Raw genomic sequence first — 27,892 nt, 5'->3', positions numbered from 1 at the left:
ACATTCTTTTCTTCTTTCTTTCTTCCTTCTGAATTATCATTGGTCTCCCACTTTTTCTTTACAATTCTCCTATCGATTTATTTTTTGATAAAATACGATGCTTTCATACAAAAAGAACATCAGCTACATTTTTTAATTTACGAGATTTTCCAGTGCATGCTCACGTACATGTCTATAGTAAAATTAAACCTTCATGCTTTCTCCTCTGTCAACCTCTGGAAGAACGAGCAGTGAACACACATTGAATGATATAAATGGATATACCATTTTAATTTAAGATATTGCACTTCACAATTCACTTAGCGTTTGCAATAACCATTAACAATTTTTACATTTGTGTGACTTACATCTACACCCTGATTGCTTCTCACATGGACAAGTATATCAAGTGGCCAGATCGAAGTTCTGTACTCCATAATATTTCAGGGAAATTTGAACTTCATCAGATATGTGTTTGACTTTAGTTCAAACATATATATATAAGAGAATGCTATCGTAAACATAAGCAGTTTTGCAGAAATTGAAAATTAATTTTATTTTGTTTGAAAATCTACTATTATCCTTTAAACTAGTCTTAATATTCAATATTATTAGTTTAGTTATTTTCAGTGTATTTGTAATTTGCCGATTGTTTAAGTTTTAATTCATTTTCTGTTTTTTGATTAGGACGGTTTATATATTGAAATTTAACTATTTAAAAGGAGATAATTTTCTGTACTGATTAATTAATGCATATATATATGCATGCGCATATACATACTCATGTACACACAAACACACACACACACACATATATATATATATATATATATATATATATATATATATATATATATATATATCGTTTTTAATAAAGTTTGGGGATTTTCTTCTAAGTTTAATAGCTTTTAATTTTAGTTATTTTAATTTTATATTACGAGTTTTGGTTTGAATTTCCAAAGAGGTGAGAAAGTTTAAGCATTTATTAGTGACTAGTAACAACTATGTTACAACACATCACAAAATCTTGAAAAGTAAATTCAGGGTGAAAGAATAAAAATACGGTGTAAATACCAATATGGAATGAGGTTTCGGCAGCAAATGTTTCACCATCATCAGTTGAGAATCTGAGGTGGATGTCTCCTCTGAACAATAACCTTGGAACGACACACCTGGCTTTCATGTGATTGATTATCAAGGCAGTACTACGACTTTGAGTATCACCTTTACTTTGGAAAACGCATTGGAGTGTCATATTCTGTTGAAGACAAGGTGCTGACACTTCAATCATTCGACCACCAAACATTCCGGCTGTTTTGGGATATGCAGCCAGATGACCTGAATAATAATAATAATAATAATAATAATAATAATAATAATAATAATAATAATTGAGAAGCAGAGCAAAAACACAAAAATGAAAGAGACATAAAACATAAAGAAAGTTAAGATAACACTGATAATAGTAGGAGCATTAGAAACAATTCTGAAAAACTTTGAAAAAAGAATAGGAGAAATCGGAATCAGAAGAATGGCTGAGAAGATACAACAGATAACAATAATGAAAACAGCTGAAATATTAAGGAAACCCTTGAATGCAAGGACTAATACATATGAGTCACAGGCACAAGCCAGAATGTAGAAACTGCTCAGAGGTAAAACTGCTATGGGGTTAAATGGTAATAAGAACGAAGGAACACATGCCTTTTAGAAAAACACATGTATTCACATATATTACAGGCAACTGTGGGTGTTTGCCCATGATCGCCTTGGCCGAGTGCCTATCTCTGACTCCTGGGCACCGGAACTCGATACCAGAAGTGACGTCACTGTCATGAGATAGTCCATTAATCCCATGGAGGGGCGTCTCCAACACCTCCCACCCACCTCCCAAGCTTTTTGTTTGTAAAAGCTGTCAGTACCTCTTCCTTTTAGAGTTTACCATCAATGGCTCAGTAACCTTTCTCTTACGGAACGACCATGTCAATTGAGGAGGTTCAAGATCAAAAGTTTCAAAGATAGTCTCTATCGGCTCATCTTTCAATAATGGACTGTCGCTGGTTTCAACTAATCGTCATCTTCTTAGTTGGTTCTGGTGACGTTTGTGGGTATATGTTGGTCCTTGGATGATATATACCATGTCACCGACTCTCTTAGTAATTGTACCCACCTCCCAGAATGATGTGTTGTTTTTATAACTTTTGAAAAACACTCTTTCACCTGATATGAAACGTTTACTGGGTACACAAGTGGCCTTGACTGTTTGGGTAAGAGCTTGTCAAAAACGGATCACACTTTCTGCGCAAACATCGTTTCTGCAGGTGAGACTACTGTTGGGTGTAATCCTATACACGTGTAGAAATTGTTGACATGCTTTGCTTTTGAATCTCCGGTAGAGACACCGGGAGTTCTCTGATTGTGTTGCCCATCATCGATTTTATTTCTCCATCCGTCCGAAGAGTTGCAATTATGGAATCTTTAAATAGATCCCTTTTCAATGGTATCAGCCTAGATAGGCTATCCGCATGGCTAACTTGTTTCGAAGACAAGTACTTCTTAGGTTGCTTTGGCTTGGAGAATTGTTTTGGAGCAGATTTTTTAGCTTCCGGCTTTGCAGTTGCAGTTTTTTTGCCTCCATTAGCAGATTCCGTTGAAGTTTTCTTTTTCGATTTCTCTCCCACCCACCGACGTTTCATTTCTTCTTGAAAACGGGCAAAGTGTTTTCTTTTAGTTCGAATCTTGTACATTTTCCTACTCCTGGTGAGAATACTTCTGGCAATTCCACTTTTAACTCGTCCTTCAGTTGTTGCAATTCCGTAGACGAGTCTTCTACCCTATGATAGAATTTATTCATAGGTTGGTCCCACAATTTGAATCGTCCATCCATTCAGTACCGAACAGGTTTTCGGATGTCCTATGTACATACACTTTCACTTTTTTAGTAACACCATTTAAGGTCACCGGGAGTGTGAGCTCTCCCTTAAATTCCACTTTATTGCCTGTCACAGCTCGAGCTGATTTGTTCGTCTTCCGCATGGTTGGTTTTCTTAGCCTTTTCCATGTCGTAAGGTTTATGATGGACAGGTCTGATCCAGAATTCAATTGTAGATGCACAGTTTTATTTGCGATGTTAACTGTGACATATTTGCGCTGGTTGTTATCCTAATACAAGTCGAATCTAGTCTGTCGGATGCTGTTCTTGTTCTTGTTCTTCCTGCACTGGGTCGCTTTATGGCCCTTCCTACCACATTCGTTGCAGTACCTATCTTTGTAAAAACATTGACTCGACCAATGTTTCCTGCCGCAGCGATAGCTCGGGCTTGTAGGGGATCCGGGTCTTGTGACTGGGTGTAGCCTGAGTTTTCTTACTTCCATGCTTTTTCGAGGTGAGTATTTTTCCTTCTAAGGAATGTTGCGCCTTACTCCTCGACGTGTCTCGAGTTGTTTCTTACACAGACTACCCGTTGACAATCCTCAACCAACTTCTGGAGGGTGAGGCCCTGTTCGCTCTCAAGTCTAGAGAGAACACGTCCTCTAATCTCAGCATTTTTGGATGAAACTAGACTCTGCGCAAAAATTAAACACTTGAAGTCATCTACTGATGAGTCAGATAGACGGAAATCATCGCAGTGTTTATTTACCACAGACACAAAGATCAGGTAACCCTTGTCATCACTTTTTTGCAGGTTCAAGTACTTCCATCTTCTATGAAAGAGCATAGAATACGTGCTGAATAGTTCGGATAAAAGTTTGACCGCTTCAGAAAATTCCAATTCACTCGTCTTCCTGGGGAAAATATAATCCACAAACTTGCTATGTTCTGTGGTCCCTAATTTCCTCAAAAGTAAGTGAATTTTCTTAGCGTTGTTCCACTCGACAATCCATGGTGAATAGGTTCTCATACGAGGGGCGTGCAATAAGTAATGCCCCTGACTCACTTTTCATAGCAGTAGAGCAACGAAACTTGGCACAATTATTAGTCTTTTTCTACATAGGAACCACTCAGTTATACATTTCTCCCATTGTTTGGAGACCGTTTTTGTAGAATACCCCAGGTTGGTCCTCCAACTACAACGTGACTTCAGAAATCAAGGCTGCATCATATGGGAAACGCTTTCCTTTCAAAAACAACTTCATGGCTAGGAAGAGGTGAAAATCAGAGAGTGCAAGGTCAGGAGAGTAGGGAGGATGGGGGAGGATTTCGTAACTACACGCCCATGCTTCTGATCTGGCGACATGCGAGTTGTGGACCAGAGCGTTGTCCTGCAGGAGGAGGGTACCTTTGCTGATCATGCCCCGCCTTTTGATTTTCATAGCTTCCCTTAATTTCCTCAAAAGTGAAGCATAATAGGCTCCTGTAATTGTGGTACCCTTTGCCAGGAAATCTGTCATCACTACTCCATCCTGGTCCCAGAAGACTGTGAGCATGACCTTGCCAACAGAGGGCTGCACCCTTGCCTTCTTTGGAGGTGGTGAGTCCAAGTACTTCCACTGCATTGACTGGGCTTTGGTCTCTGGATCATAGTGATGGACCCAGGTTTCATCCTGTGCAATCAGTCTTTTGAAAAACTTTGACTCATCTTCTTGGCACATCTCCAAATTCATCCTCGAGCACTCAACGTGTTCTTGCTTCTTGAATGGTGTGAGCAACCTGGGAATCCATCTGGCAGACACCTTATGCATATGCAAATGGTCATGAATGATAGTTTCCACAGACCCTGTACTAATCTTGACATCTTGGGCTATTTGGCGAATAGTAATGCGCCGATCTTCCAAAATGGCAGCCTCAACTTGATGGACAGATGCCTCATCAATGGCAGAAGGAGGGCGACCAGGTCTGGGAGCTGTTTCCACAGACTTCCGGCCATGTTTTAATTCACGATGCCAGCGTTTTACAAGGTCATATGATGGGGCATTATCACCATAAGTTTCTTTCATTTCATCAAAAGTCTCCTGTGGTGTGCATCCTTTCAAATACAAAAACCGGATCACTGCTCGACATTCAACAGGCTCCATTTCACACCTGACTCAGTTCAAACACCTGTAAAACAGAAACCACACTTAGTTCAGAGCTGTTATTTGCCACATAACCCGTAGAGATATAAATCATTGCACATGCAAAATTTCAGCTAGATCAGACAACTGGAAGTGGGTCAGGGGCATTACTTATTGTACACCCCTCGTATCTCCGATAGAAAGTGTCAAACGTCCCCTCCAACTCTGGTTGGTAGTTAAACGTTTCTATAGCATTCCATATCGTACCATAACGTACGGAGGGAGCAATCTATCTCTTGCTTCTTGGTAAAAACCTTAGAGATAACCCAATATGAGGGTGGACAAAAAAAATTTTTTTACTTGTGAAACAAAAACAAAAAAAAATGTACTGTGATACAATACAGTTGCAAAAGAATAAAAATAATTGTGGAATTGTCTGGCAGTTAATCAAAATGGCTAGTTTTTTATGTGTGTGTGTGTGTGTGTGTGTGTGTGTGTGTGTGTGTGTGTGTGTGTGTGTGTGTGTGGTGGGGGGAGTTGTTCCCAAATGGCAGAAAAAAAAATTTCATTTTAGAACCAACAGTTAAAAATAGACTATTTCAGAAAATTTCACTCAATGAAAAAAAATCTTTCTTTTAGTCCAAGTAAAGCGAAAACGGAAAAAAAGAAACATTTCCCTCTCGTTAAAATATTGCATAAAGTTAGCAGCAAAAAGACAAAGGCAAAAAACAAATTTTTCATTTCATTTGAAAAATGTCCAAATTCGCATAAGAATAAACCGTAGACAGTTACAATTAGAAATTGTTCTCACCGTGAAATTGGGTCAACATTTTTCTCTTTTTTTTTTCTTTCTTCTTTCAGTAAGAAACCAAATTAATTTTTAAGCATTACAAAAATGCGTTTCGTACAGTTCTTTTCAGTTTAAATATAGAGACAAAAAGGTTAACTTACAATTGTGTCGATATCTTTGCCTTGTGTTCCTTTTTTTTTTTTTTTTTTTAGAATTTGTTTTTAGACCATAATTGCCAGCTTCTTAGCTTGTAAATCTGAAGTTCTTTTGAAGTCAGTTAGAATTTTTTTTTGTGGCGTTAACCCGTGTGAAAGTCGAATCTGTTGTCGCCAATTGTTAGAACAAAGGAACACAGGACTTTTAAGAAAACACATGTATTCACATATATTACAGGCAAAGCGAGTTGAGCAATACCATTCCTCAACTGTGGGCATTTGCACATGACCACCTTGGCCGAGTGCCAATCTCTGACTCCTGGGCACCGGTACTCGATACCAGAAGTGACATCACCAGAGGAAGTGACATCATGAGATAGTCTATTAATCCCATGGAGGGGCATCTCAAACACAAATAAACGCTACATGGAATCAAGAAAACTGAAACAGTATAATCGTAAGTCCCTCCTCCCCAAAGAAAGTAACCGCATCAACTGATATCACACCAAATAATCGAGGAGAGTCAAGGAGGATGGAACGAACGAGTGGAAAGTACTGACTAAACCTTCACTGAATGAGTGCGAAGAGGACTAGGACTTTAGGAAGGCTTATTGTTACTCTAATTCCAGTGAATACCAGTGGTCGCTACTAACGAGAAATCAATGGTAAACGGCTGTTGTGATAACGAAAATTAATTTGAAAATGCTATCGAAAGAGGTGGAGAGTACTGGAAATCTGAGGAGACTTGCTGTCACTTACACTCCAGGGAACACCACAGGTTGTTCTCAAAGATAATTCTTTGATGATGGCCTGTGTAAGTAAATAATAATATGCATGTAGCAGTCATATATTTTGATGATTTATTTTTTTAAATGTAGATAGTTAGCTACCACTGATTAATTAGCCAATCAAATGTCTTGATGTAAAAATACTATTTACTGGATTACTTCCGCCACCTGCAATGTTTTTCTAGAATCAAACATTTTGTTGTTGACTCACTAGCAACAGAATGAAATCTACAAAGATGTGTGATATCCTTGATTTTTGTAAAGAGTGACTCTTAACTGTTTTAAATTCTTTTTAAGCCCCCCCCAAAGTATTTTATGTTCATCTTGAATGTTGTTTTCTTCTGAGTTCATCTACAAGTTGAATCGACATTCTAATTGTTTCGAATATTTAGCCAAATTAACCTTCTTTCACAACCAAATTTTGATATTAATGAAGATACCTCTTTTACCCAATTTATCATTTCCTTTATATGTTTTTCCAATTTCCTTTTTTTATTATTATTTATAAACATGTATATAACCAGAAATCTTCTAACTATAGTTTGAAAAAATTTGACATCAAACAAAAATAAGTTTAGTTGAAAGAAAACTAGCATTAGCATGCAATATTTCTTATTTAAATATTTGTATGTGTAGTGACCGGAACAAATCTGTGTATGTGTAGTGGCAGCTCTTTATATGGTCGGAACAAAGAGAAATTCTAAAAGCAATCACCGTTTTCAACATGCACACGTATGAAGTATGTGCAAGCTTACAATGTTGTAATATGCCCATCTGCACACATGCAATAAACAAACTATGTTACGCTTCATGCGTAGCGATACAACAAATAGGAACATTCTAGAACATGTGTATATAAGCTTTTGCCCGTGAAAATCAAACCAGTTTCTCTTTAGATTTTTTCAGTTCAACCTGGAGCTAAGAGACCCCATCTATGTTGGACATTAAATTACATAACAAAACTTCCCACACGTTATGCACCTTAAATTCTCAATATGGAAAAATTATCATATCTAATGAGATTTATTCTTCTTGGAAACCCTGTTATTACAAACTGCTATTTCCATATGTATGGAACTCTCACACACACACACACACACACACACACACACACACACACACACACACACACACACACACACACACGCAAGCGCGTGCACGCATGTCACTTAAACATATAATGATTTTATTTTCCCTCTCAAAATGAAAATTCATAATCATAATTGCACATTTTAGCCATGTGCAAACTCTTTTCAAATCTACACGTAAATCCGGAGACTACTTGAACACAATAAATAACGCTGCCGGAATTCAGTAATCATAACTTCTGCAGTATGCGGACCGCAATCAAGGAATTAACAAAATGATAGAGATAAAACAGAACACTAGTGCACCTAAAAATGGAATACGACACAGTGTCATCAAATTCAACTATGCTGGCATTGGTTAAAGTCCCACCGTTTTTGGTAGAGGATCCCACACTTTGGTTTGCATACATAGAAGTCCAGTTTTATATGCAAAGGATCCATGGTGAGCTCACCAAACTCAATCACTTTGTAGCTTCCCTATCACACAAAGCATTGGCCGAAGTGTGTGATCTAATTATAGCTCCACCTGATCGGTTACATATTACACTTTCAAGATGGAACTGATTAAACGAAGGCTGATATCGCAACAAAAACGCCTTCGCCAGGTCCTCATGGAAGAAGAACTGGGAGATAGGAAGCCTTCTCAACTTTTGAGAAAGATGAAATAATTATTAGACGAGAACTCAACTGGACATTTTGAAACAGTTATTTATGCCATCCGGAGTTCAGATGATACTCGCATCCACCTGGGAGACGACCCTAGTCAAAGGCTTGGCTGATCTTACGGACAAAATTATGGAAGTCACTGTGTCAGTTTCCCCAGTCAACCAGACTGCAGTCCCAACTATCACCCCCACCACACTAGGAGCCGATGTAGATACCACAGACTTCAGGGAGATGCTTGAAAACAAGCTAAACGCATACAACCAGATGCGAAACCTTACCATGCAACAGCACAAACCATATGGTCCACAACAAGATGATTTTTGTTGTTGACACTCTGAAAGTCAGAACTGATTCATTACAGAGATAAAGCTATGAAATGCTGACAGCCCTGTTCACCTACACACTAATACAGACATGGGAAACAACACGGCTAGGCATTAAATGCAACTGACACCTCTGGTTGGCAGCATACGCATTCCACTTTCTACGTCACTGACAGGAATTCAAGCATACATTTTCTCGTTGATATAGTAGGAGCAGAAGTAAGCATTATCCCGAGCAAGTTGATTAAGGAATCATGCACGCAGACACTGTTTCTATTACAAGCCGTGAACCACTCCCCCATTCCAACCTACGGTTACAAATCGATGACATTGAACCTTGGTTTAAAACGCATGGTTTAATGGAATTTTATGGTAGCAAAGCTCCTCTTCCTGATACTCAGGACAGATTTCCTATACCGTTTTGGCATACTCGTCGATATCAAACATAGGAAATATTGGATAACAATACCAGATTATCAGTACAAGGCAGAATCAGCACCTCGGCAAAAATTAGCCAAGTTGTATTAAAAAACATGGAAGATATATACACTAAAATATTTCAAAGTTTTCCAAACATTACGTGACCTGTTTACATGGGCAATACTGCCAAACATAACATTACGCATCATATACAGACTTAAGGTCCACCTGTAAGCGTATGCCTGTGCAGACTCTGACCTAACTACTTAAATGCAGCTAAGCAAGAGTTTAAACACATGCTGGACTGAGGCATAATTCATCCATCACAGAGCATCACTCCACTTGGTCCCTAAGAAGACATCGGGTGACTGGCGCCTTTGTGGGGATTATAGGATATTTAACAGGCAAACGGTATCGGATAATTAACCAATTCCTCAATTGCATGCATTTGCCAATGGAAACTTAACGGAAAATCAATTTTTTCCAAAATCAACCTCGTGCATGTATACAACCAAATCTCTGTTGACTCTGAAGACATCCCAAAACAGCCATCACCACTCCATTGGGACTTTTTGAATTCACCAGAATGCCTTTCAGATTGAGAAACGCTGGCCAAGCTTTTCAATGATTCATAGTTGCAATGATACATGGATTACCTTTCGTTTACGCATAGATGAGTGACAAGCTCATCCACATCTCAGCAAATTATTTCACAGGTTATTGGAATACGGCATGATCATCAACTCTGACAAATGCGAGCTCGGTTTGTCGTCATTATCTTTCCTTGGTCATATTATTGACAAAACACAGCATTTATACTCTGCCTGAGAAGGTTCAATCTGTTGTCGCTTACTCTGTTCCCACTTCTCTCTGAAAATTATGGGAATTTCTTGGTTTAGTTAACTTTTACAGATGCTTTTTATCTCAATGCGTCAAATTGGCATGGCCCTTAAACGAAATAGAAAGAAAAAGGGTGAAGGGATTACTTTGAACAAACAGGAACCGCACTCTTTCTCAATTTTGAAAAAGACTTTAGCAAAGGCTACGTTGTTGGACTGGTAAATCACTTGCGTTATTTGTAGACACTTGCGACGTGGGCATCGGAGGAGTTTTACAACAACTCGTTGATGATTGTTGGCAACCATTATCGTTTTTCTCTAGAAGACTTCAAACGCTGAAAGAAAATACAGTACTTTCAGAAGGGAATGACTCGCTGCTTATTCTGCAGTAACACATTTCTGATTCATGTTGGAAGACTCAACCTTCACTATTTTTACCGATCACAAATCCCTGTCTAATAAGACAATCTTCATCAGATCGCCAAGGATAAGGAGAATGATGACGAATTAAACAACTTATGACGATCTCCCACTTTCAACAAGTTCACTTGCCTTTCTCAAACGATATTATTTGGTGGGACACTTCAACTGCACACAAACAGCAACACAGAAATTGCTTACATAACGTTTCATATAGACTGCTATTAACAAGGATGTATATGATTGGTCACGCAATTGTATGCCTTGCCAGAAATCCAAAGTCATTCAGCATATTAAGAGTCTCCTGGCAGAGTTCCCTATTTTTGAACCTCGATTCAAACATGTTCACATCAACATAGTGGGCGCACTACCACCTTCGAAGAACTTTACATATCTACTCAATTGCATCAACAGATTCTTTAGATCACCTTACCAATTGCTGACATTATTGCTGAGACTGTCGCCAAAACGTTCGTTTCACAGTGGATATCAATATTTGGTGTACTCGAAATTATTACCACTTACAGAGGTAAACAGTTCGCTTCTTATCTTTTTGCTGAACTTTTATGTTTACTTGGATGCAAGCACATACGGACCACATCTTGTCACCTGTCCTCAAACAGCTTGCATCGTCAACTGAAAGCTTCCTTAAAAGCACACTACAATCCCAATAATAATTGGATGGAATTCTTTCCCCTCATACTGCTTGGTATCAGATCTACCATTAAAATGGACATTGGACTTACAGCTACTGAAATTATGTATGGAACGCCACTGACCCTACTGCAACAAATGATTGCACCGACTGCCATGAGAAGCACACTGGATCCGACTAGTTATACGTCTCGCTTGAAGAAATACATGTCGAGACCACTTCACATCAAATCTAAATCCCAAAAAACTACGATTCATCTTCCTCAAGACATCCACACATGGATACATGTTTTTGTAAGATACAATAGAGTACCCACACAACTATAGCCACCTTACTCTGGCCCTTACAAAGTGCTAAAGAAATATACGAAATATTTTTTTTTGCCATTCTTATCTAAGAATGGCAAACAAAATATTTCGGATATTTCTTTAGCATGGCAAACATGACTCGAACAGCATTGATTAATTAAAGAAAGCATTTTTTAAGGACACATACTGTAGTATCACAGCTGTAAGAACGCAAATCTCAGGTGATTTACTAACTACTGCCATGCCTTCTGATACAGTGCTGCCTGATGCTGTAATTTCCACCAGATGCGGCAGGCTTGTAAAGCACCCATTCCATTTGCTAGATACACTCAGTGAAGTACTCAGTGAAGTAATCTTATTTCTTCTTAGGTCGACTGTTTGTCTATGAAGAGCGATACAACATTCTAGAACATGCATATATAAGCTTTTGCTTCAGATTTTTTCAGCTTAACCTGGAGCTAAGAAACTCCATCCATGCTGGACATTAAATAACATAAGAGGACTTCCTGCACGTTATGCACTTTAAATTCTCAATATGGAAAAATTACCATATCTGTTTGTTTCTACATAGGAGTCACCAATTATCAAGGCCCAGAGGCCACTCGATGATGAGGGTACTGTAGTCAATGAGACAATATCATAGAGATCGTTAGTAGTGTAAATTTGGTAAATTGGATTACTTAAGGGGAACGGCTCATCAAGAACTTGTTTACATTGGACTTGAAGACGACCATATTATAGTCAGCTGGAAAGCAAGCAAACAGAAAACAGTTCCATAGGTGTGCAGTTCTAAGAAAGAAGCTTTGTTTATGGAATCTACGTTTAGGTTTAAGCACAGATAAAGGATCATGGAAATTATTGATAGTGTTTTCAACCAGACGAGTGTTTCTTGTGAAAGTTTAGCGAGGGAGGATCATAGATTGGAGCTCAGACGAGCACTTTCCATGAAAATAACGATAAAGCAGAGATAGGCTCGCAACGTCTCTTCTGTGAGAAAGAGGTTGCAGGAAAGAGAAAACAGCATCCCCTACGAGGCTACGAAGTCTATTTGAACTCTGTCAAGGCAAGATAAGGTCTTTCCAGCAGCTCCTGCCCAGATTTGGCAACAATACTCCATCCTTGGACATACCTAGCTCTTATATAGGTAGAGAATTGCATTAGCAGTGAGATATCTACTGAATTAATAGAAGGATCCCACCATTTTTCCAGCGACCTTGGCAACTGATTTGATGTACATGTTCCATTTTAGATTAGGAGTAAAGGTCAAGCCCAGAAGCTTGTCAAAACATGGAGCCTCCCCAAGATGAGAGCTATTAATTTTATGAGCATTGATGATGTAAAGTAGAAGCTTGATTTTAGATGCATTAAAAGTAACCAGCCACTTCTTTCCCCATTGTACCACATGCTCAAGATCCGAGGAGAGAGAATCATAGAGAACTTGGTCATTTACAGCATTTGATGTGTTGCCATAGATGGTAGTGTCGTCAGCATACAAATGATCCGAGGATGTGATTTGAAGATCATTGGTGTAGATCAGGAAGAGAGTAGGACTCAGGATTAACCCCTGAGGGACTTCAGCATTAATACTATGAGCTTCTGATTTCTGCCCATAAACCATGAGCCTATCAGAGAGAAATGATTTAATAACTGAGAAGACATTTCCAGCTATATCACAGCTGGAGATCTTGTGAAGTAGACCTTTATGCCATACCCTATCGAAGGCCTTTGATATATCAAGAGTAATTTCCCGAGAAATGAAGCCTCTGTCGAGAGATTCGTTAATCTCATAAAGAAATAATCATAAGCACATCTGCTGTAGATCTAGCAGAACGGAAACCATATTGCATGTCACTAAAAAGGTTATTTTTGCTGAGGTGGTTGACTATTTCTCTATTTAACACAGATTCTAGTAACTTACTCATGACGCACAGGAGACTTATTACTGAGAGGTAGACGACTGATCACCTGAATTCTTAAACACAAGACATACTGACAGGATTTTCTAGGGTGTTGGGAAGCAATTCTCCTTAAGACATCGCTTAAACAGCTTTCTAAGTATGAAAGCTAGTTCTGGTTGAAGCTTTTTCAGCACTATAATTGGAATGCTGTCCTTTACTCAAATTTTTAATTAGCATGGCAACATCACACACAGATATTTGTATGTTGCATAGCGTGTTTTCTGATACAGGAGGAAATATTGGGGGTTGGCGGCCTTGGTCGCAAAGGGTAGAATTGGCTGCAAAGTCCTTGGCAAAGAGTTTGGCTTAGTCTAATGCTGACGAGATTACCTCAGATCCATTGATGATAATTGGGATAGAGCACACGTTTCTGTTCAGGATCCTGTTTGCTATTTGCCAAAACTAGTGGGAACCAAGCAACTGCTCAGCCACTTTGGACTTTACGAACTGAGCATACAGCTCTCTCCTGTTATTCATTACTCTTTTACAGTAGTTGCTGGCAGTCATGAAAGAGGCTTTAGTCTCAGTACATCTGTTACATTGGAAGCAATGGAATTAGTGATTTCTGTGCGCAATGGCAGCACCACATTCTGAAGAGAACCATGGCTGGCTGTTAGGTTTTTACTGGAATTTTTTCGAGGTTATGAAACGATGGGGACAGAATGGAAGATGAACATAGTTCAGGGCAAGTTGTGAGGAAAAGTCTAGAAGAGAAATCATGACAGAATCTCTCCTCATCATCGGTCTTATTTGAGTGGGTTAACTATTCCACATTGTCAACATTGAAGTCTCCACAGACGTGAATGTTAGCTGAAGAATGAGTAGACAGGATGTCGTCAATTTTTTCAGATATGTTCTGAAAGATAGTAACTCCGCTGTTGTGGGGATGAAAGAGGACAAACATAAACGCAGTAGTGTGAGCAAGTGCAACTCAGAAGCACATATAGGATAAATTAGGATCTTCTCTGGAGATGTCCCTACCAAATGGAAAGCCATCTTTAATGTAGGCACATATACCATGTCCATGGCGATCTTGGGGTCAGTTTGGAAGTTAAGTTAGAGTATTCTTTAATAATTTTAATTTAATCTAGGGAAATAGTCAGTCCAATAGCAGTTTCACTTAGGAATAATAGGTCTGGTTTAGTCTCCTGTAATTGGGTTTCAACCTCTGGAAGGTTGGAACGTAAACCCCTGATATTGGAAAAGGAGATATGGTAGTGGGGGTTTATGTTGGAAGTGTGAGATCTGGGTTTAATCGTGTATTTTTTCTGGAAACTTTTCATGATGGAGTTTTAGGAATAGGTCAACAGATTGCTTAGAGCAGGGCATAGAGAGAAAGCAAGGGAGAAAAAGAAATGAAGAAGTATATATTTTTTGTAACACATGATAAGGTAAAGCCGTAACAATTACCCACTAATATGGCATCGAGAAGCAAAACCAGAAGCTACCATTCACCAAATGGCAATACAGCAGGTCCAGTACTTTGCTCGTGCTGATAGGACAACTTCCTTATCGGTTAATCCAACGTTTGGGCCCCTGACTATTAGGTGGATAACGTCAGTCCAGTTAAAACGTTTACCTCCAGTACCCTTATTAGTGACATGGCTACAAGTATAGACATAGAAACAGAAAATTTCCGACATCTCTGGCAACTGTTCACGCAAAATACTGCCGACCTAGAATACAGCTTTTTCTTATCCCTTTGTCGGAAAAATCACTCCTTAAAAATGAGGATTGAGGGACAAATAAGGAGAAGCAAGAGTAACGGGAGCTGCCGATAATGCATCTATAATGCATTGTCTACTCTCCATTAAGAAAAAAGATAATATTGAGTATTGTATTTATATAAGTTCAATTGACGTATTTAATGGAAAGTTTGGTGATAGATTCATCTCTCACTAACTGGAAATAAATAGAATTGCCGAATCTGTTTATGCTATATTTAAAATCAGCTTGCTATATATAATGAGTACATTCGTGGACGAGAAAATTTATTAAGTAAAACAATCAAATAGAAAAATATAAATTAGAAACTGAAATAAATATAAACATTAACACTTGCATCTAATAAACAGAATACATATCGTAGTTAAACAGCTTATCTGCTAAAAGCTTCCCTCTTCAATGCAAACTATTGAAAATAGTTTTTGCTTTAGATGAAGTTCAGCGTTCAAAATATTTTTAAATTAACCGTTTAAAACGCTACTTTTGTTCTATAGTTGGTCTAATGACGTTTTACGGAATGCGAGATACAGGGAAGTGGGTGTTAAGAGAATAGAATTGCCGAATCTGTTTATGCTATATTTAAAATCAACTTGCTATATATAATGAATACATTCATAGACGAGAGAATCTATTAAATAAATTAAATAAAAAATATAAATTAAAAACTTAAATAATATTAACATTTGACTCTAAGAAAACAGAATGCATATCACAATTAAAACAACTTATCTGCTAAAAGCTTCCGTCTTCAATGCAAACTATTCAACGAAATTTATTCTTTTTGGCAACCAAACTGCTATTTTCATATGTATGGAACGCGATTTTTATTTTTCCTCCAGAATATAACCACGTGTGTTTCCTCTTAAAATGAAAATTCATAATCATGAACTTTTTGTCTTTTCCTTGAAACACTCATTAATAAAGACTGTCTTATGAACACTTGTTGCAAAAACCTTGACGCTGAAATAATTTGAATTACTTTTTCTTAAACATGTTAATAAATTTTATTATTTTATCCAAGTACAGCGATCTCGAGTTCTTTGTTGGATGTCGTTATTTTTCCGAAATTATTCACATCTTTTAAATTTTTGTGAATGTGGATGTGTTTGATAGGACCCTTCTGTAAATCGGAGATCTCGTTAAACTTATCTTTAACGGTCCTGGTGATACTCTATCACTTTCGACTTCTAGATATCCCTGTACCTGCAACTATGATCTCTAATATCGACGTGCTGTAAGATGGACTGCTAGTTTCTATTGTTTTTTTTTTGTTTTTTTCATGTTAATAGATCAACATTTATCAAGGCCTGGAAGCCTTGATAATTGGTTTAAAGAGATTGTCAGTTGAACAACATATTTGAGAAGATTGGAAACGATAAGTGCAATGAACTGGATTTGGTTATTTGAGAGGACGATTCAACAAATATTTTTTAACATTGGACTTGAAAATAACCATTTTGCAATTGTCAAAGAAGCAACCTTGCATTATTGTCTTCTTGGAAATTCTAGGAAAGAAACACATGGCCTTCATTACTCAAGCAACCTAACATGACTTTTATTGTGTGAATAAATCAATAGTTGTAACTAACAAAAACGTTATGAATGTATGTGTTTTCTTGCAGATTATGTATCGCATAGTAAAAATTGAAATCTTTCGGCATCTAGGGACCTCTACAGTAAATGGGGGAGTCTAGTAACAAGTCAGTGGGTCAGAGGTATTTTCATTATAGAAATACAAGTGTAGTAAATTTATCGGAGCACATTCTATCGAAGTACTTATTAAATAAAACAACAATGCAACTCTACAGCAATGTAACAGGGGCTGGAGCTTGGCAGACAGTGCGGAACGTTAGGTTAGAAATTCTCTTTTTAATTCTGTCCAAACAGAAGAGATTGTGCACCAGGTATGGAAACAGGGTAAATGATGATTTTGCAGAGAAGATACTAATTTGAAGGACGGACAAAAGGGATAAAGGTGTCATAAAAAACAATGGACACAACCACAATAAGATTGAGAAACATTGATTTAGATCATTTGACCAAACACAAAATGCTGAAGAAGTGTTTTAGATTTGTATCATACCAAAGAACTACATCGAATAGTTACCAGAATTACCACCTGATGCCATTGCCCTGACATAACCCTCGGACATTGCAATTTAAAAAAGAAGGCTGGTGAAATGAATGAATGGTGATTGACGTGCATGTGAAATGATGTTTGTGCTGTAACAATGAATAGTGGGTCCATATAATTTACCCCAACATTTTGAGTTTAGACACAAAATGAAATTCCAGAAATTTCCAGAGGGATGCTCGAACCGTGTATTTTAGCAGGTAAATTCTTTCAAACATAAACTTGCACAAACTCTTGTCATTCAGAAATAGTGAGCATTCATTGCATAAAATAAATTATATATAAAAAATGTATTCGATAAGATTTAGTTCTTACTTTGCAAAGCAGTGCATCCACCTCGTTCAGGTATTTCTTGGCTAACACGAAACAAAAATCGCCCTTCCTGCATACCAGAATCAAAGAAAGGCAGTTGAGACAAATCTGCATTATCTCCTGGCATCACATTCATCCAACCTTTATGGAAACCGGAATTTATGCCTGCCTAGAAAAAGAAGAGAACAAAATGGATCTAAACAATGGATAGCAGAGGATAATAATGGTGATTGGTTTTTATGACTTGTTAAAGATGTAAGTAAAAGATGGCAAGAGCAAAGAAATGCAACAAGCACGAAAGTTTGCAAATAAGAAATTAATTGGTTTATTGAATCATAAAGGTATAGGTAAGGAAAGAGAGTTACTTTAAAGTATCTGGTCAGATTACTTCTTCAGCGTTAGTGGTTGTGGTGAATAGTAACGCGTTAGCATGTAAACAAGAAATAAAATCAGATGCTTTGTGGTGGTGGGTGTATTGTCCTCTGTAAGAACGTGAGCCAGAAGACGTGATGCCACATGAGATAGGATAAGTATGAAGAGTTAGAAGATCAATTATAAATGAAAGGTCAAGATCCCAGAAATCTACAGCTCCGATATTTAGCATTAGCAGATTCCATCTCTAGTAGAGAGGAAGGAAAGGTTAACAGCCTTATAAAATGGTCCTTCTCCAAATTCAGCAACTAATTCTTTTCTTTATCTTGTTGTGTCAACTTTGATTTCAAAACAAGAATGCACCCCATGGCGAGAATAATGACAGACAATCTTGGATGAAGTATTTCCAATGTGTTTGAGTGTTGAAAACGGATGTATTGTTTATAACGTGCTGATTTGCATCTGATTACAAATATATTTCTTATCATCACAGAAAAAAAATTCCTACCCCTCCCCTTGTAGTGGGCAATGCAAAAGTTGTACGTAGACTTTCTCAGGTTGGACAAATAGTTTGGTCTCTCTGATTGATCGATGCTGGCCAGACATGGATGTCACACCATGGTTGGACGACTGCATGGCTGACTGCAAAAGTTGCCCCAGATCAAAATGTAGAAAATAAGTTGGTCTGAAAAGAACAGATTTATTCTGGGAAATACAAATGGAATTCCAGAATAAGAGATAAGGATCACTATAGTGAAGAGGTGAATTTAGCAACAAGTGAGTTGGTCGACGGTATTTTCATTTAGAGAGTAAGTTCATTGGAACGCATCCTATAAAAGTATTTATTAAATAAGCACAGCAATGTGACAGGGGATGGAGCTTGGCAAACAGTGCGGAGCTTTTCAAGTTAGAAATTCTCTTTTGCATCCTGTGTAACAGGAAGAGACTTTTTGCTTGTACCTCAACCCAGATGTGGAAACAATATGGGCGAATGGTGGCTTTATCTATAGAGTCAATGGCTGAACTGCTATATATACATATATATATATACTTAAAAGAGTGTAGCCATCAACAATTGTAGGTTTTTCAGACTTTTATCATTTTTTAATATTTTAAAATATTTTTATAATGCGTTTCAAGCGTTGTTCAGCTCTCTTCAGATATTTTTATATAAAGATTTTTTTTAGCTAAAAGTTTGGAATTTCTTTTCGGAAAACATTTTATCTCTGCTAACGCTGATTGTGTTTTCCAGAGAAATGCCAATCTCAGACTTTTTGTCACCAGAAGTCGGTGCGTTGGACAAAACATTTGAAAAATTAAATAACCTTTTTTTATTACTATATTTTAATGTCTCTTTTCAGAATTATAAAATAGAATTTTGGAAATATTTAGTATGGATAAGTTTACAACAGAACAGTGAATGAAAATAATTAAATTTTTCTTTGAAAATGGACGGTCAATTGTTGCAGCGCAAAAATCTTATATCCGCCATTTCAATGTTTGAGATGCAATAATGAATTTGTAATTGATAGGTCGAAACGTGGATGAGGTCACTCACTATGTACACCTGAAAATACTGAAGATGTGAGGCGTAGCATTGAAGAGAACCCAACCACGATTGACTAGCCTTAATTTCAACCTACGTCACTTCCCGTTTGGCAATGGGGGCGCAACAGCAAAGACGTCACGTTTTTTTTTACGTTCTTCATGGTAGAGGTTCGAGTCTGCCTGCCTACTACCATGTTTTTTTTTCTTTTTTTTTTTTTTGCTCAACACACACCTCCAAACACCCGGGCAACGCCGGGCACCCAGGCTAGTATATATATATATATATATATATATATATATATATATATATATATATATATATATATACTAGCATGAGTGCCCGGCATTGTCTGGATGTTTGGAGGTGTGTGTTGAACAAAAAAAAAAAAACGTGGTAGTAGGAAGGCAAGCTCGAACCCGTACCGCGAAGGAGGAAAAAAAGTGAAAAAAACGTGACGCCTTTGCTGTTACGACCACTGCCAAACCGAAAGTGACTGAATTTTAAATTAAGTCTAGACAATCGAAAAGAGTTTCGAAAATATCAGCGAAAAAAGCGACCCCTCTCTGTAGAAAAGTACCCAGTTGAGGGTGAAGAAATTAATGTTTTTAGCCAATTTTTTGGTATTTGTCTTCTGAAGGGTCGAGCTTCAAAACGATACTGATCTTGTGAAAATTCGTCGTCTCTGTCGAAAGTTTTAGGCAGACATGCAAACATACATACATACATTTATATATTGGTAGCTCAAATTTTCGACCCAAACCGATTAAAAAGCTTGCTCTATCTCTGAATACTCTTTATGTTAAAATTTCAAATGTTTAAACCAGAAATTGTCTGAGTAATTTTGTAGAGACTGCAGAGGTCAACTTTGTTTTAACTTTGACCCCTATTATGACCCTTTAACATTTATTGTTTTGAGCTCAAATCAAGTTATTAAGTTAGATCCATGTCCAAGTAACCTATATCTAAAATGTCAAGTGTTTAATTCCAAAATTGGCAAAGGAGTTTGGTAGAGTTCTCAAGGGTCAAATCGTTGAACTTTGACCACTTAACAGCCAAATTTCTGGCCGAAAACGGATTACAAAGATTTTCCCAAATCTCAATGTTTTGTATATCAAATTTCGAGTCTGTAGACTGAAAATTGACAGAGTTATTGTGTAAGGAAATGTACAGACACACACACAGAGACAGACACTTTCATTTTTATATTTTATACTAGCGGGGGGGGGGTACCCGGCGATGCCCGAGTGTTTTGAGGTAAATCAAAACTCCGGGGGGGGGGGGGGGAGGGTTAAAATAATTAAAATAAAGTTTGGTAGGTGAGTACGAGGATCGAACCTGAACCCTTGAGGCAAAGTTGGAAATTAAAGTGTGAAAAAATAACAGTGCGACGTTAACCATTGGGCCACCGCAGCATACAATGGAGACACGTTTGAATTTATTTATTTAACTATTAAAAACAGGTGCCCGCAATAAAAGTTAACTCTGCTGCTTCCATTTGAAGGTCAAATAGAAGTCACGCAGTTAACTTTTGCTGCGAGGCAGCGTTTGGGTTTATTTACCCAAATTTGACTGTTTTTCCCCAACAGATGTTGGGGAGGGGGAAACCAGCACCCAATTGTCCAGATTGAATAGCAATTGTCTAATATACAAGATTGATCAAAGCTGATTGCTTCTGGACGTTTCCCGGTGCGATGCCGAGAATGCTCACTTATTTAGTGCTTTGCCCCGGGCCTGGCATTATCTACTGCCAGGCCCTCATTTGGGGTCCAAAACACTTTGGCATGGAGCCGGTAGGGGGGGGTCGAGGGTCATTCTAATCTAAGTGCTAGGTCTTTGAAAAGACTTTATTAGATTCCCTACACTAAGACACTATCACCATAATACCTCATTTTACCATAGTGGAGCAGATTACCCAAACAATCGTTCATTTGATGATACAAGCATGAAATTTGGCATAAATGTTTGCTGGATAGTAGATTTTAAGAAAAAAGTGCTGGCCACCTGAAATTCCAATATGGCGGCCATCAGTGGTATTATGGACCTTTCCAACCATTCATTTTCAAGCTTGACCTCCTCTTGGAAAAGACTGGGATCTGGAAGTGAAAAGTCATCACGGATGCTTGGTTCTGGATTCTTCTTATGGAAGAAGGCTGGTGGAATATTTGTATACTAGCATGGGTGCCCGGCGTTGCCCGGGTGTTTGGAGGTGTATGATGAGCAAAAAAAAAGGGGGTAATTTTTTAAACTTTGACCCCTATTATGACCCCTGTAAATTTATTGTTTTGGGCTCAAATCAAGTTATTAAGTTAGATCCATGTCCACGGAAGCTATATCAAATATTTCAAGTGTGTAGACCCAAAATTGTTGGAGAAGTTTGGTAGAGTTCTCAAAGCTCAAATCGTTGAACTTTGACCCCTTAATCGCCAAATTTCTGGCTAAAAACCGATCACATAGATTTTTCCAAATCTCAGTACCCTGTATATCAAATTTCGAGTCTGTAGACTAAAAATTGACAGAGTTATTTCGTAGGGAAATGTACACAGACACACAGACACACACACACACACACACACACACACACACACACACACTTTTATAGATATATAGATTTAAAATTTGAGTCTGACAGAATGACAAAATTATATTGCAAACCGATATATTAAACAAACGAACTTCAAAGAGACAAATGAACACATAAGTAAAAACAATTTGTATTAGAAAACATTTATTATTCCACGTCTTTTTTTACAGACCTGACGACTGAGGTTCGCTCTTAATAAAAATTGTTTTTTATAGTCTTAATTTTGACTTCCTTTTTCATAAAAAACTAAAAAAAAATCAAGAAAGAAAAGAAATTTAATTTTATTTTTTCATTAATTTCTTTCTGTGCAAAGCAATTCTTTCAAACTTACTCTGTTTCCAAAATGTTTTTATTTTATTCCCCTCCCCCTTCATTCATTTTCCTCCGCATCCTGGCAAGTATTAAAATAAACCATTTATAATATTTATTTATGGATTTATTTACTTATCATTTCTTTTGTATCGGTAAATGAATTCCATTTAAAAAAAACGGTAAAAGTCACGTTAAAGGTGATTAAGTTGGAAAGTAAATAAAAATTTACCCTTTTTACTTTTATACGATTTCTGATCACTTTGAAAAAGGTGTGTGTGTGTTTTAAAAATGTTTTTTAACTGCTATAATCTCATTTATATATATATATATATATATATATATATATATATATATATATATATATATATATATATATATATATATATATATATATATATATAACAACGTGAGTATTCATATCGTGGGTTTGTATTACTGTACACATAGATTCGAAAAAATAGTCAAAAACAAATATATAAATAAATGTTATCAAAGGCAAGATAAGTTACTTTTCTACCTAACTGGATATATTTTTTGTGTTTTTATTCAATGTAATATATTTATTCAGCTCGAAAAACATACAGTGTTTACCGATGTGTTGGAAAATTCAAGATGGCGTCTCACACCCTCTTTAACACCGTAAGTTTGGGAAAAGGTGTTATAAATAAAAAACTATACAAAATACTATTAAAAACCCGCCGAATATATGTCAACCTATGTCACAGTAACATATATTGAGCGAGTTTTTAACAGTATTTTAACAGGGCACATCGTAAAAACTGACCCATTAATTTTCCTGAAGTAAAAACTATATAGTTTTTAAACTTTTAAAACTGTACATTATAAAAAGAAAACTGTTCGAGTGATTTTTTTTTTTTTTACATGGGTGTCACCACTTATCAAGGCCCAGAGGCCACTCAAGGATAAGGGTTAATAGGTATACATTAGTCATTGTGATTTTAGCATAGTAAACAGTGGGAATTTTGTAACTTGGATTACTTGAAAAAGAAAACTGTTCGAATGATTGAAAATGAAAACAAAATAACAATGTAAATATATTGATAAGAAAAAAACAAAAACAAACGAAGTTTCCGTTTCAGGAACCCGAGTTTAATTTTATGTCGTAATCATTCAACTCGTTAGCGGTTTTATTCAGCGATTAGGGATAACCATACCAAAGCGATTTAAAAAAAAAAAATTTTTTTTATTAAAACTAAACCTGTTTAGTTTTAATGAACCAATTTTTTTAAAGCCAACACTTTAGTTATTTTGAGAGCGTGCAACTGCACCCGAAAGGTTGATTAGGAAACTCCAAATCCTTTTATGACTCGAAAAAAAAAGGGCTTTTTATCGGCTTAAATGATAAACTAATGTTAAATATTAGTATTTAATATAATGAGATATCAATCTACACAATTTGCCATCGATTCTGAAATAAAATGAAATCCTGACATTGTGATCATTTTTGCAGGTGTTATGTGCCAAATATTGAAATAAGAATGTTTAAATTCAATTATTGTAATTTAAGTCTTTAATTTTAAAGTCGATTTTATTTATAAAATATCTTTTTAGAAATCAATCTCAAAAACAATCTGAACAATAAATCTCTTTTGTTATGGCTAAGTTTTTGTCAAGGGTAGAAATTATAATAGACAAGTATTCATCCATGATGACATTTTACCGATTTCCTGGTTTACAGGTATTCTTGCTAAATTTCTTCGAAAGAATTGACATAAACAATACTTCAACTAAATACGTATATTTCATGCAATAATGACTTTTGTTTCTTCTGACTTTTCCTAAACTAAACATAAAACATCGGTTAGGGTTAGTTTAACATTCTGTAAAAGTACTTTCCGTTTTTTTTTTTTGTTTTTTTTTGTACTTCTGCAGAGAAGGTAAAAAACCGATAAAAACTGGATATATTTTTCGTGTTTTTATTCAATTTAACATGTTTATTCAGCTCGAAAAGAATACAGTGTTTACCGATGTGTTGGAAAATTCAAGATGGCGTCTCACACATTCTTTAACACCGTAAGTTTGGGAAAAGGTGTTATAAATAAAAAACTATACAAAATACTATTAAAAACCCGCCGAATATATGTCAACCTATGTCACGGTAACATATATTGAGCGAGTTTTTAACAGTATTTTAACCGGTTTTTTATTTATTACACCTTTTTCCAAACTTACCGTGTTAAAGAGAGAATCGGCCGCCATCTTGAATTTTCCAATACATCGGTAAACACTGTATGCTTTTCGAGCTGAATAAACATGTTAAAATTGAATAAAAACACGAAAAATATATCCAGTTTGGTAGAAAAGTAATTTATCTTGCCTTTGATAACATTTATTTGTTATATATTTGTTTTTTGGCAACTTATTCGAATCTATGTGTACAGTAATACAAACCCGAAATGAATTTAAGACCACGAGTGAAATGAGAAAATGAAGAAAATCACATTTACTGTGTGTGTTTAATGTTTATGTAAGTCAGCGGGTTTGGTTGCCATAACAACGTGACGGTAGTGAACGTGTGTGTGTGCGCGTTTCGTGTAGTTTAGTTTCGTATAATAGTTTCGTATTTTTTTCATTTGTAAATAACAAGTTATTAAAAAATTAAACCCTTCCAAGATGGACAATAAATAAAGCCATAATATTTTATGGTAAAGGTAAGAGCGTAGAAACGATTGTTTTTTAGGAGATGTGATTATTGGATTAACCAATCAGAAATCGTCTGTGGCACACACATCTCTGTTTTTATAGATATATATAGGTCGAGGTAATTAGTTAAAGAGATTTAATATAATGTGATATATAGATAGATAGATTAAATGTTAAATAGATTTTGTAAATAGTACAGTTGAAATGATTAGAATATTTCCAATATGTAATAAGGTCGAGGTAATTAGTTAAAGAGATTTAATATAATGTGATATGCAAATGAGCATAAGTCATTCGATATGGGGGTGGTTTGTAGAATAGTATATAAAGAAATTAGGCAAAGATTCTTATGTCTCCTATAACAGAAACATCCTAAAATGGGTTCTAATGTTTCTCTACCAGGAGAGATCTACCCTCTTACCTCCTTTATATTTCGTTGATGATGGAGAGCTGTACACACAGACAGAAACACACGAACCCTATTACTTTATAAAAATATAGATGACTCTGGATCTGGAAGATCCGGGACCTTCTTCGCCCGACCTTCTGCAACATTGCCCAAGATGCATGCTTCTCCTACATTATCTGAACTTGGGTGCTGGAACATTGAAATACTTGTACCATGGAAAGATGTGCTTGATGTTGTTGCTGTTGGTTGTGATCTATGTTATCTACAGCAGATGTTGTGAACAACCCTTTCCTCAAATTTGGTGGACACACGACATCATCTTCCACATATTGCTTTACAACAGTCTCACCCAACTGTCCTGATATTTCCAAAACTCTGTCATAAGATATGCTTATTCCATTCTCATGCAGCTTGTCGATCAGTTGTCTCTTTCTTGTATTTGCAAAAACTTTCATTCCAACATAAACAGCAAATGGTGTTTCACGATCTTTGGCATGTCTTTGAGATTTTGAACCTTCCCTGTACTTTGAGTAACAGTTGAACTGCAGTAGTTGAGCAATGGCCACATCTGACTGCACAATACCATGATTCAGATGGGACCTTATGTCCACCCCATGCTCAATACTGCAAACAAACTGCAGAAGTGCCTGGGGAACGGCTTCCTCTCCAAACACTTCTTGAAATGCCTGGCTGAATTTTGTCTTGTGAGCCAGCATCTCTTTCCGGATGATATCAGCAGCTTTAGCCAGATGGCTTCACTGTACTTGCTAGCATCAGATAGAATGGTGCTTACATCTTTTCTGAATGCAAGAAGGACATCTCGCCCTTTCTTATGTGCTTCAAGCTCAGGGATCCTAGAGAGTAACTGCTCTTTTAATCTGGTAGAATTGACCTCTGGGGATTCCACACCTAGTTGTTGCAGCCGACGCTTGTAAAGTGAGGCTAGATCAGCAAGTCGAAATATCACTGGTGTTGTTTCTGTACCGGTAACCATGCTATCCATGATGTAGATCACAAGCTCTGAAAACGCTAGGGGATAAACGTCTTTCTCTTGAACGCTGTCATTCTCCTCTTGCTTCATGACATTAAGATGTGCTCGCTCTGAGTTGTATAACTGTGCCAAGCATCGAGGGTGATACTTCAGCTCTTGGGCAACAACATCACCAGCACTTAACTTTGCTAGGAGCTTTCCATTGTTTAGGGTCCGGGCACACTGATTAAGCCTTTCATTCAGCTGCATGGTCATTGCCTGTCTTAAATTTGATATTTCATCCTCTTCTTCACATAAGAAGCACTGTACCTCTGGAGAGTCTGAGGTCCTTTGTCTCTTCTCACGGTTCTCTTCTGTGCCTGATGTACTGGGGGTTATTTTCCTTTTCTGTCCTCTTGACAGCTTTGTGTTATTGAACAATAGTCGGCAGCTTTGGTGATATTTTGCTTTATTTCGTATCAGTGTGGCTTCTATGCCTTCTCCTTCATCTAACCGTGCTGGATTAAAGGGTATTGGCATATCATTAAGGGCATAAAACAAAGGCACATTTTTTGCAATTTTCGCATATCCAGCATAGTCCTGTTTCCTCTGGAATGAGCTAAGAGGTGAAATTAGAGTTTCATCTCTTTTGTCAACCTGACAAAGGCAACATTTACTCCAGTCAGTTTGCTGTCTAGTTTTGGCATCCATCGTAAGAGTCGTTGAAGTGGTGTAGGCCGAGGGTTTATCCTTTTACCACCTTACCACCTTTGCTCACTTTGATGTATGGGATACAGTTAGGTTCATGCTGCTGCCCTACACCTAACCCGATCGTTCATCCAATATCATTTAAATCCCGTGCGATCTGTACACCATCCGGATAACAATAAAGCCTCTGTCATCCTTGGCTCGGCTCTCCCGCGCTGGCACATCCTGTCAATCCAGGTGCGGCTATCCAACCTTAGGGGCTGGCTAGATAGCATTTGGGATACTAAACTGGAGTTTAGCTGATATTGAACCCCATGCTGAGTTCCACAGCAGTGTCTGTCACCAGTGTGCCCTGGTAGTGAGCGACATACACTCTCGTCATAATATTCTGCAAAATTCTCCTTCTGTGGAAAAAACGGTGGTACTTAATTTGATCCTCGTGAGATGTGCCGCCTTGGTCACAATTTCTCAATGGGTTGATTCAGGGGCGTGTATGGAGTGAGGAAGGTAACGGAATTAAGAACACCTGATTTCTTCAGGATGGCTAGCATGGTTTGTAAGCCTTTTGGGGGCATTTTATAGGCAAAAACAGGTTATCCACTTTGTCATCCTTGCATTAGCAGTCCTTTTTAGGCATAAAAGTTGGAAAAAATGAACGTTTATGGAAATTTGTGGTTTGCTGGCGGCCATCTTGAAAAAAATGGTCGCCATATTGGAATTTTTGATGGCCAGCACTTTTTTCTGAAAAAGTAACTTACAGAGACTATTGATG

General features: G+C 37.1%; 1 protein-coding gene across 2 annotated transcripts in view; it reads right to left on the bottom strand.

Moving 5' to 3' along the window:
* Positions 1 to 27,892, bottom strand: part of LOC145259151 (protein mesh-like) — a 450,682-nt gene that overhangs the window by 345,181 nt on the left and 77,609 nt on the right. For both annotated transcript variants that reach the window (XM_080116860.1, XM_080116861.1), the window contains exons 5-6: positions 17,559 to 17,724; positions 1,054 to 1,317 (exon numbers count right to left, since the gene is read on the bottom strand). In XM_080116860.1, coding sequence (XP_079972986.1) covers positions 1,054 to 1,317; positions 17,559 to 17,724 — 430 coding nt within the window. The remainder of the gene's footprint in view (positions 1 to 1,053; positions 1,318 to 17,558; positions 17,725 to 27,892) is intronic.

This window comes from Euprymna scolopes, chromosome 34, assembly GCF_053919585.1.
Source record: "Euprymna scolopes isolate OS-2025 chromosome 34, ASM5391958v1, whole genome shotgun sequence".
NCBI lineage: Eukaryota > Metazoa > Mollusca > Cephalopoda > Sepiida > Sepiolidae > Euprymna > Euprymna scolopes.
Note: the sequence above shows the minus strand (reverse complement) of the source record. Positions and strands in the feature narration are given on the sequence as shown.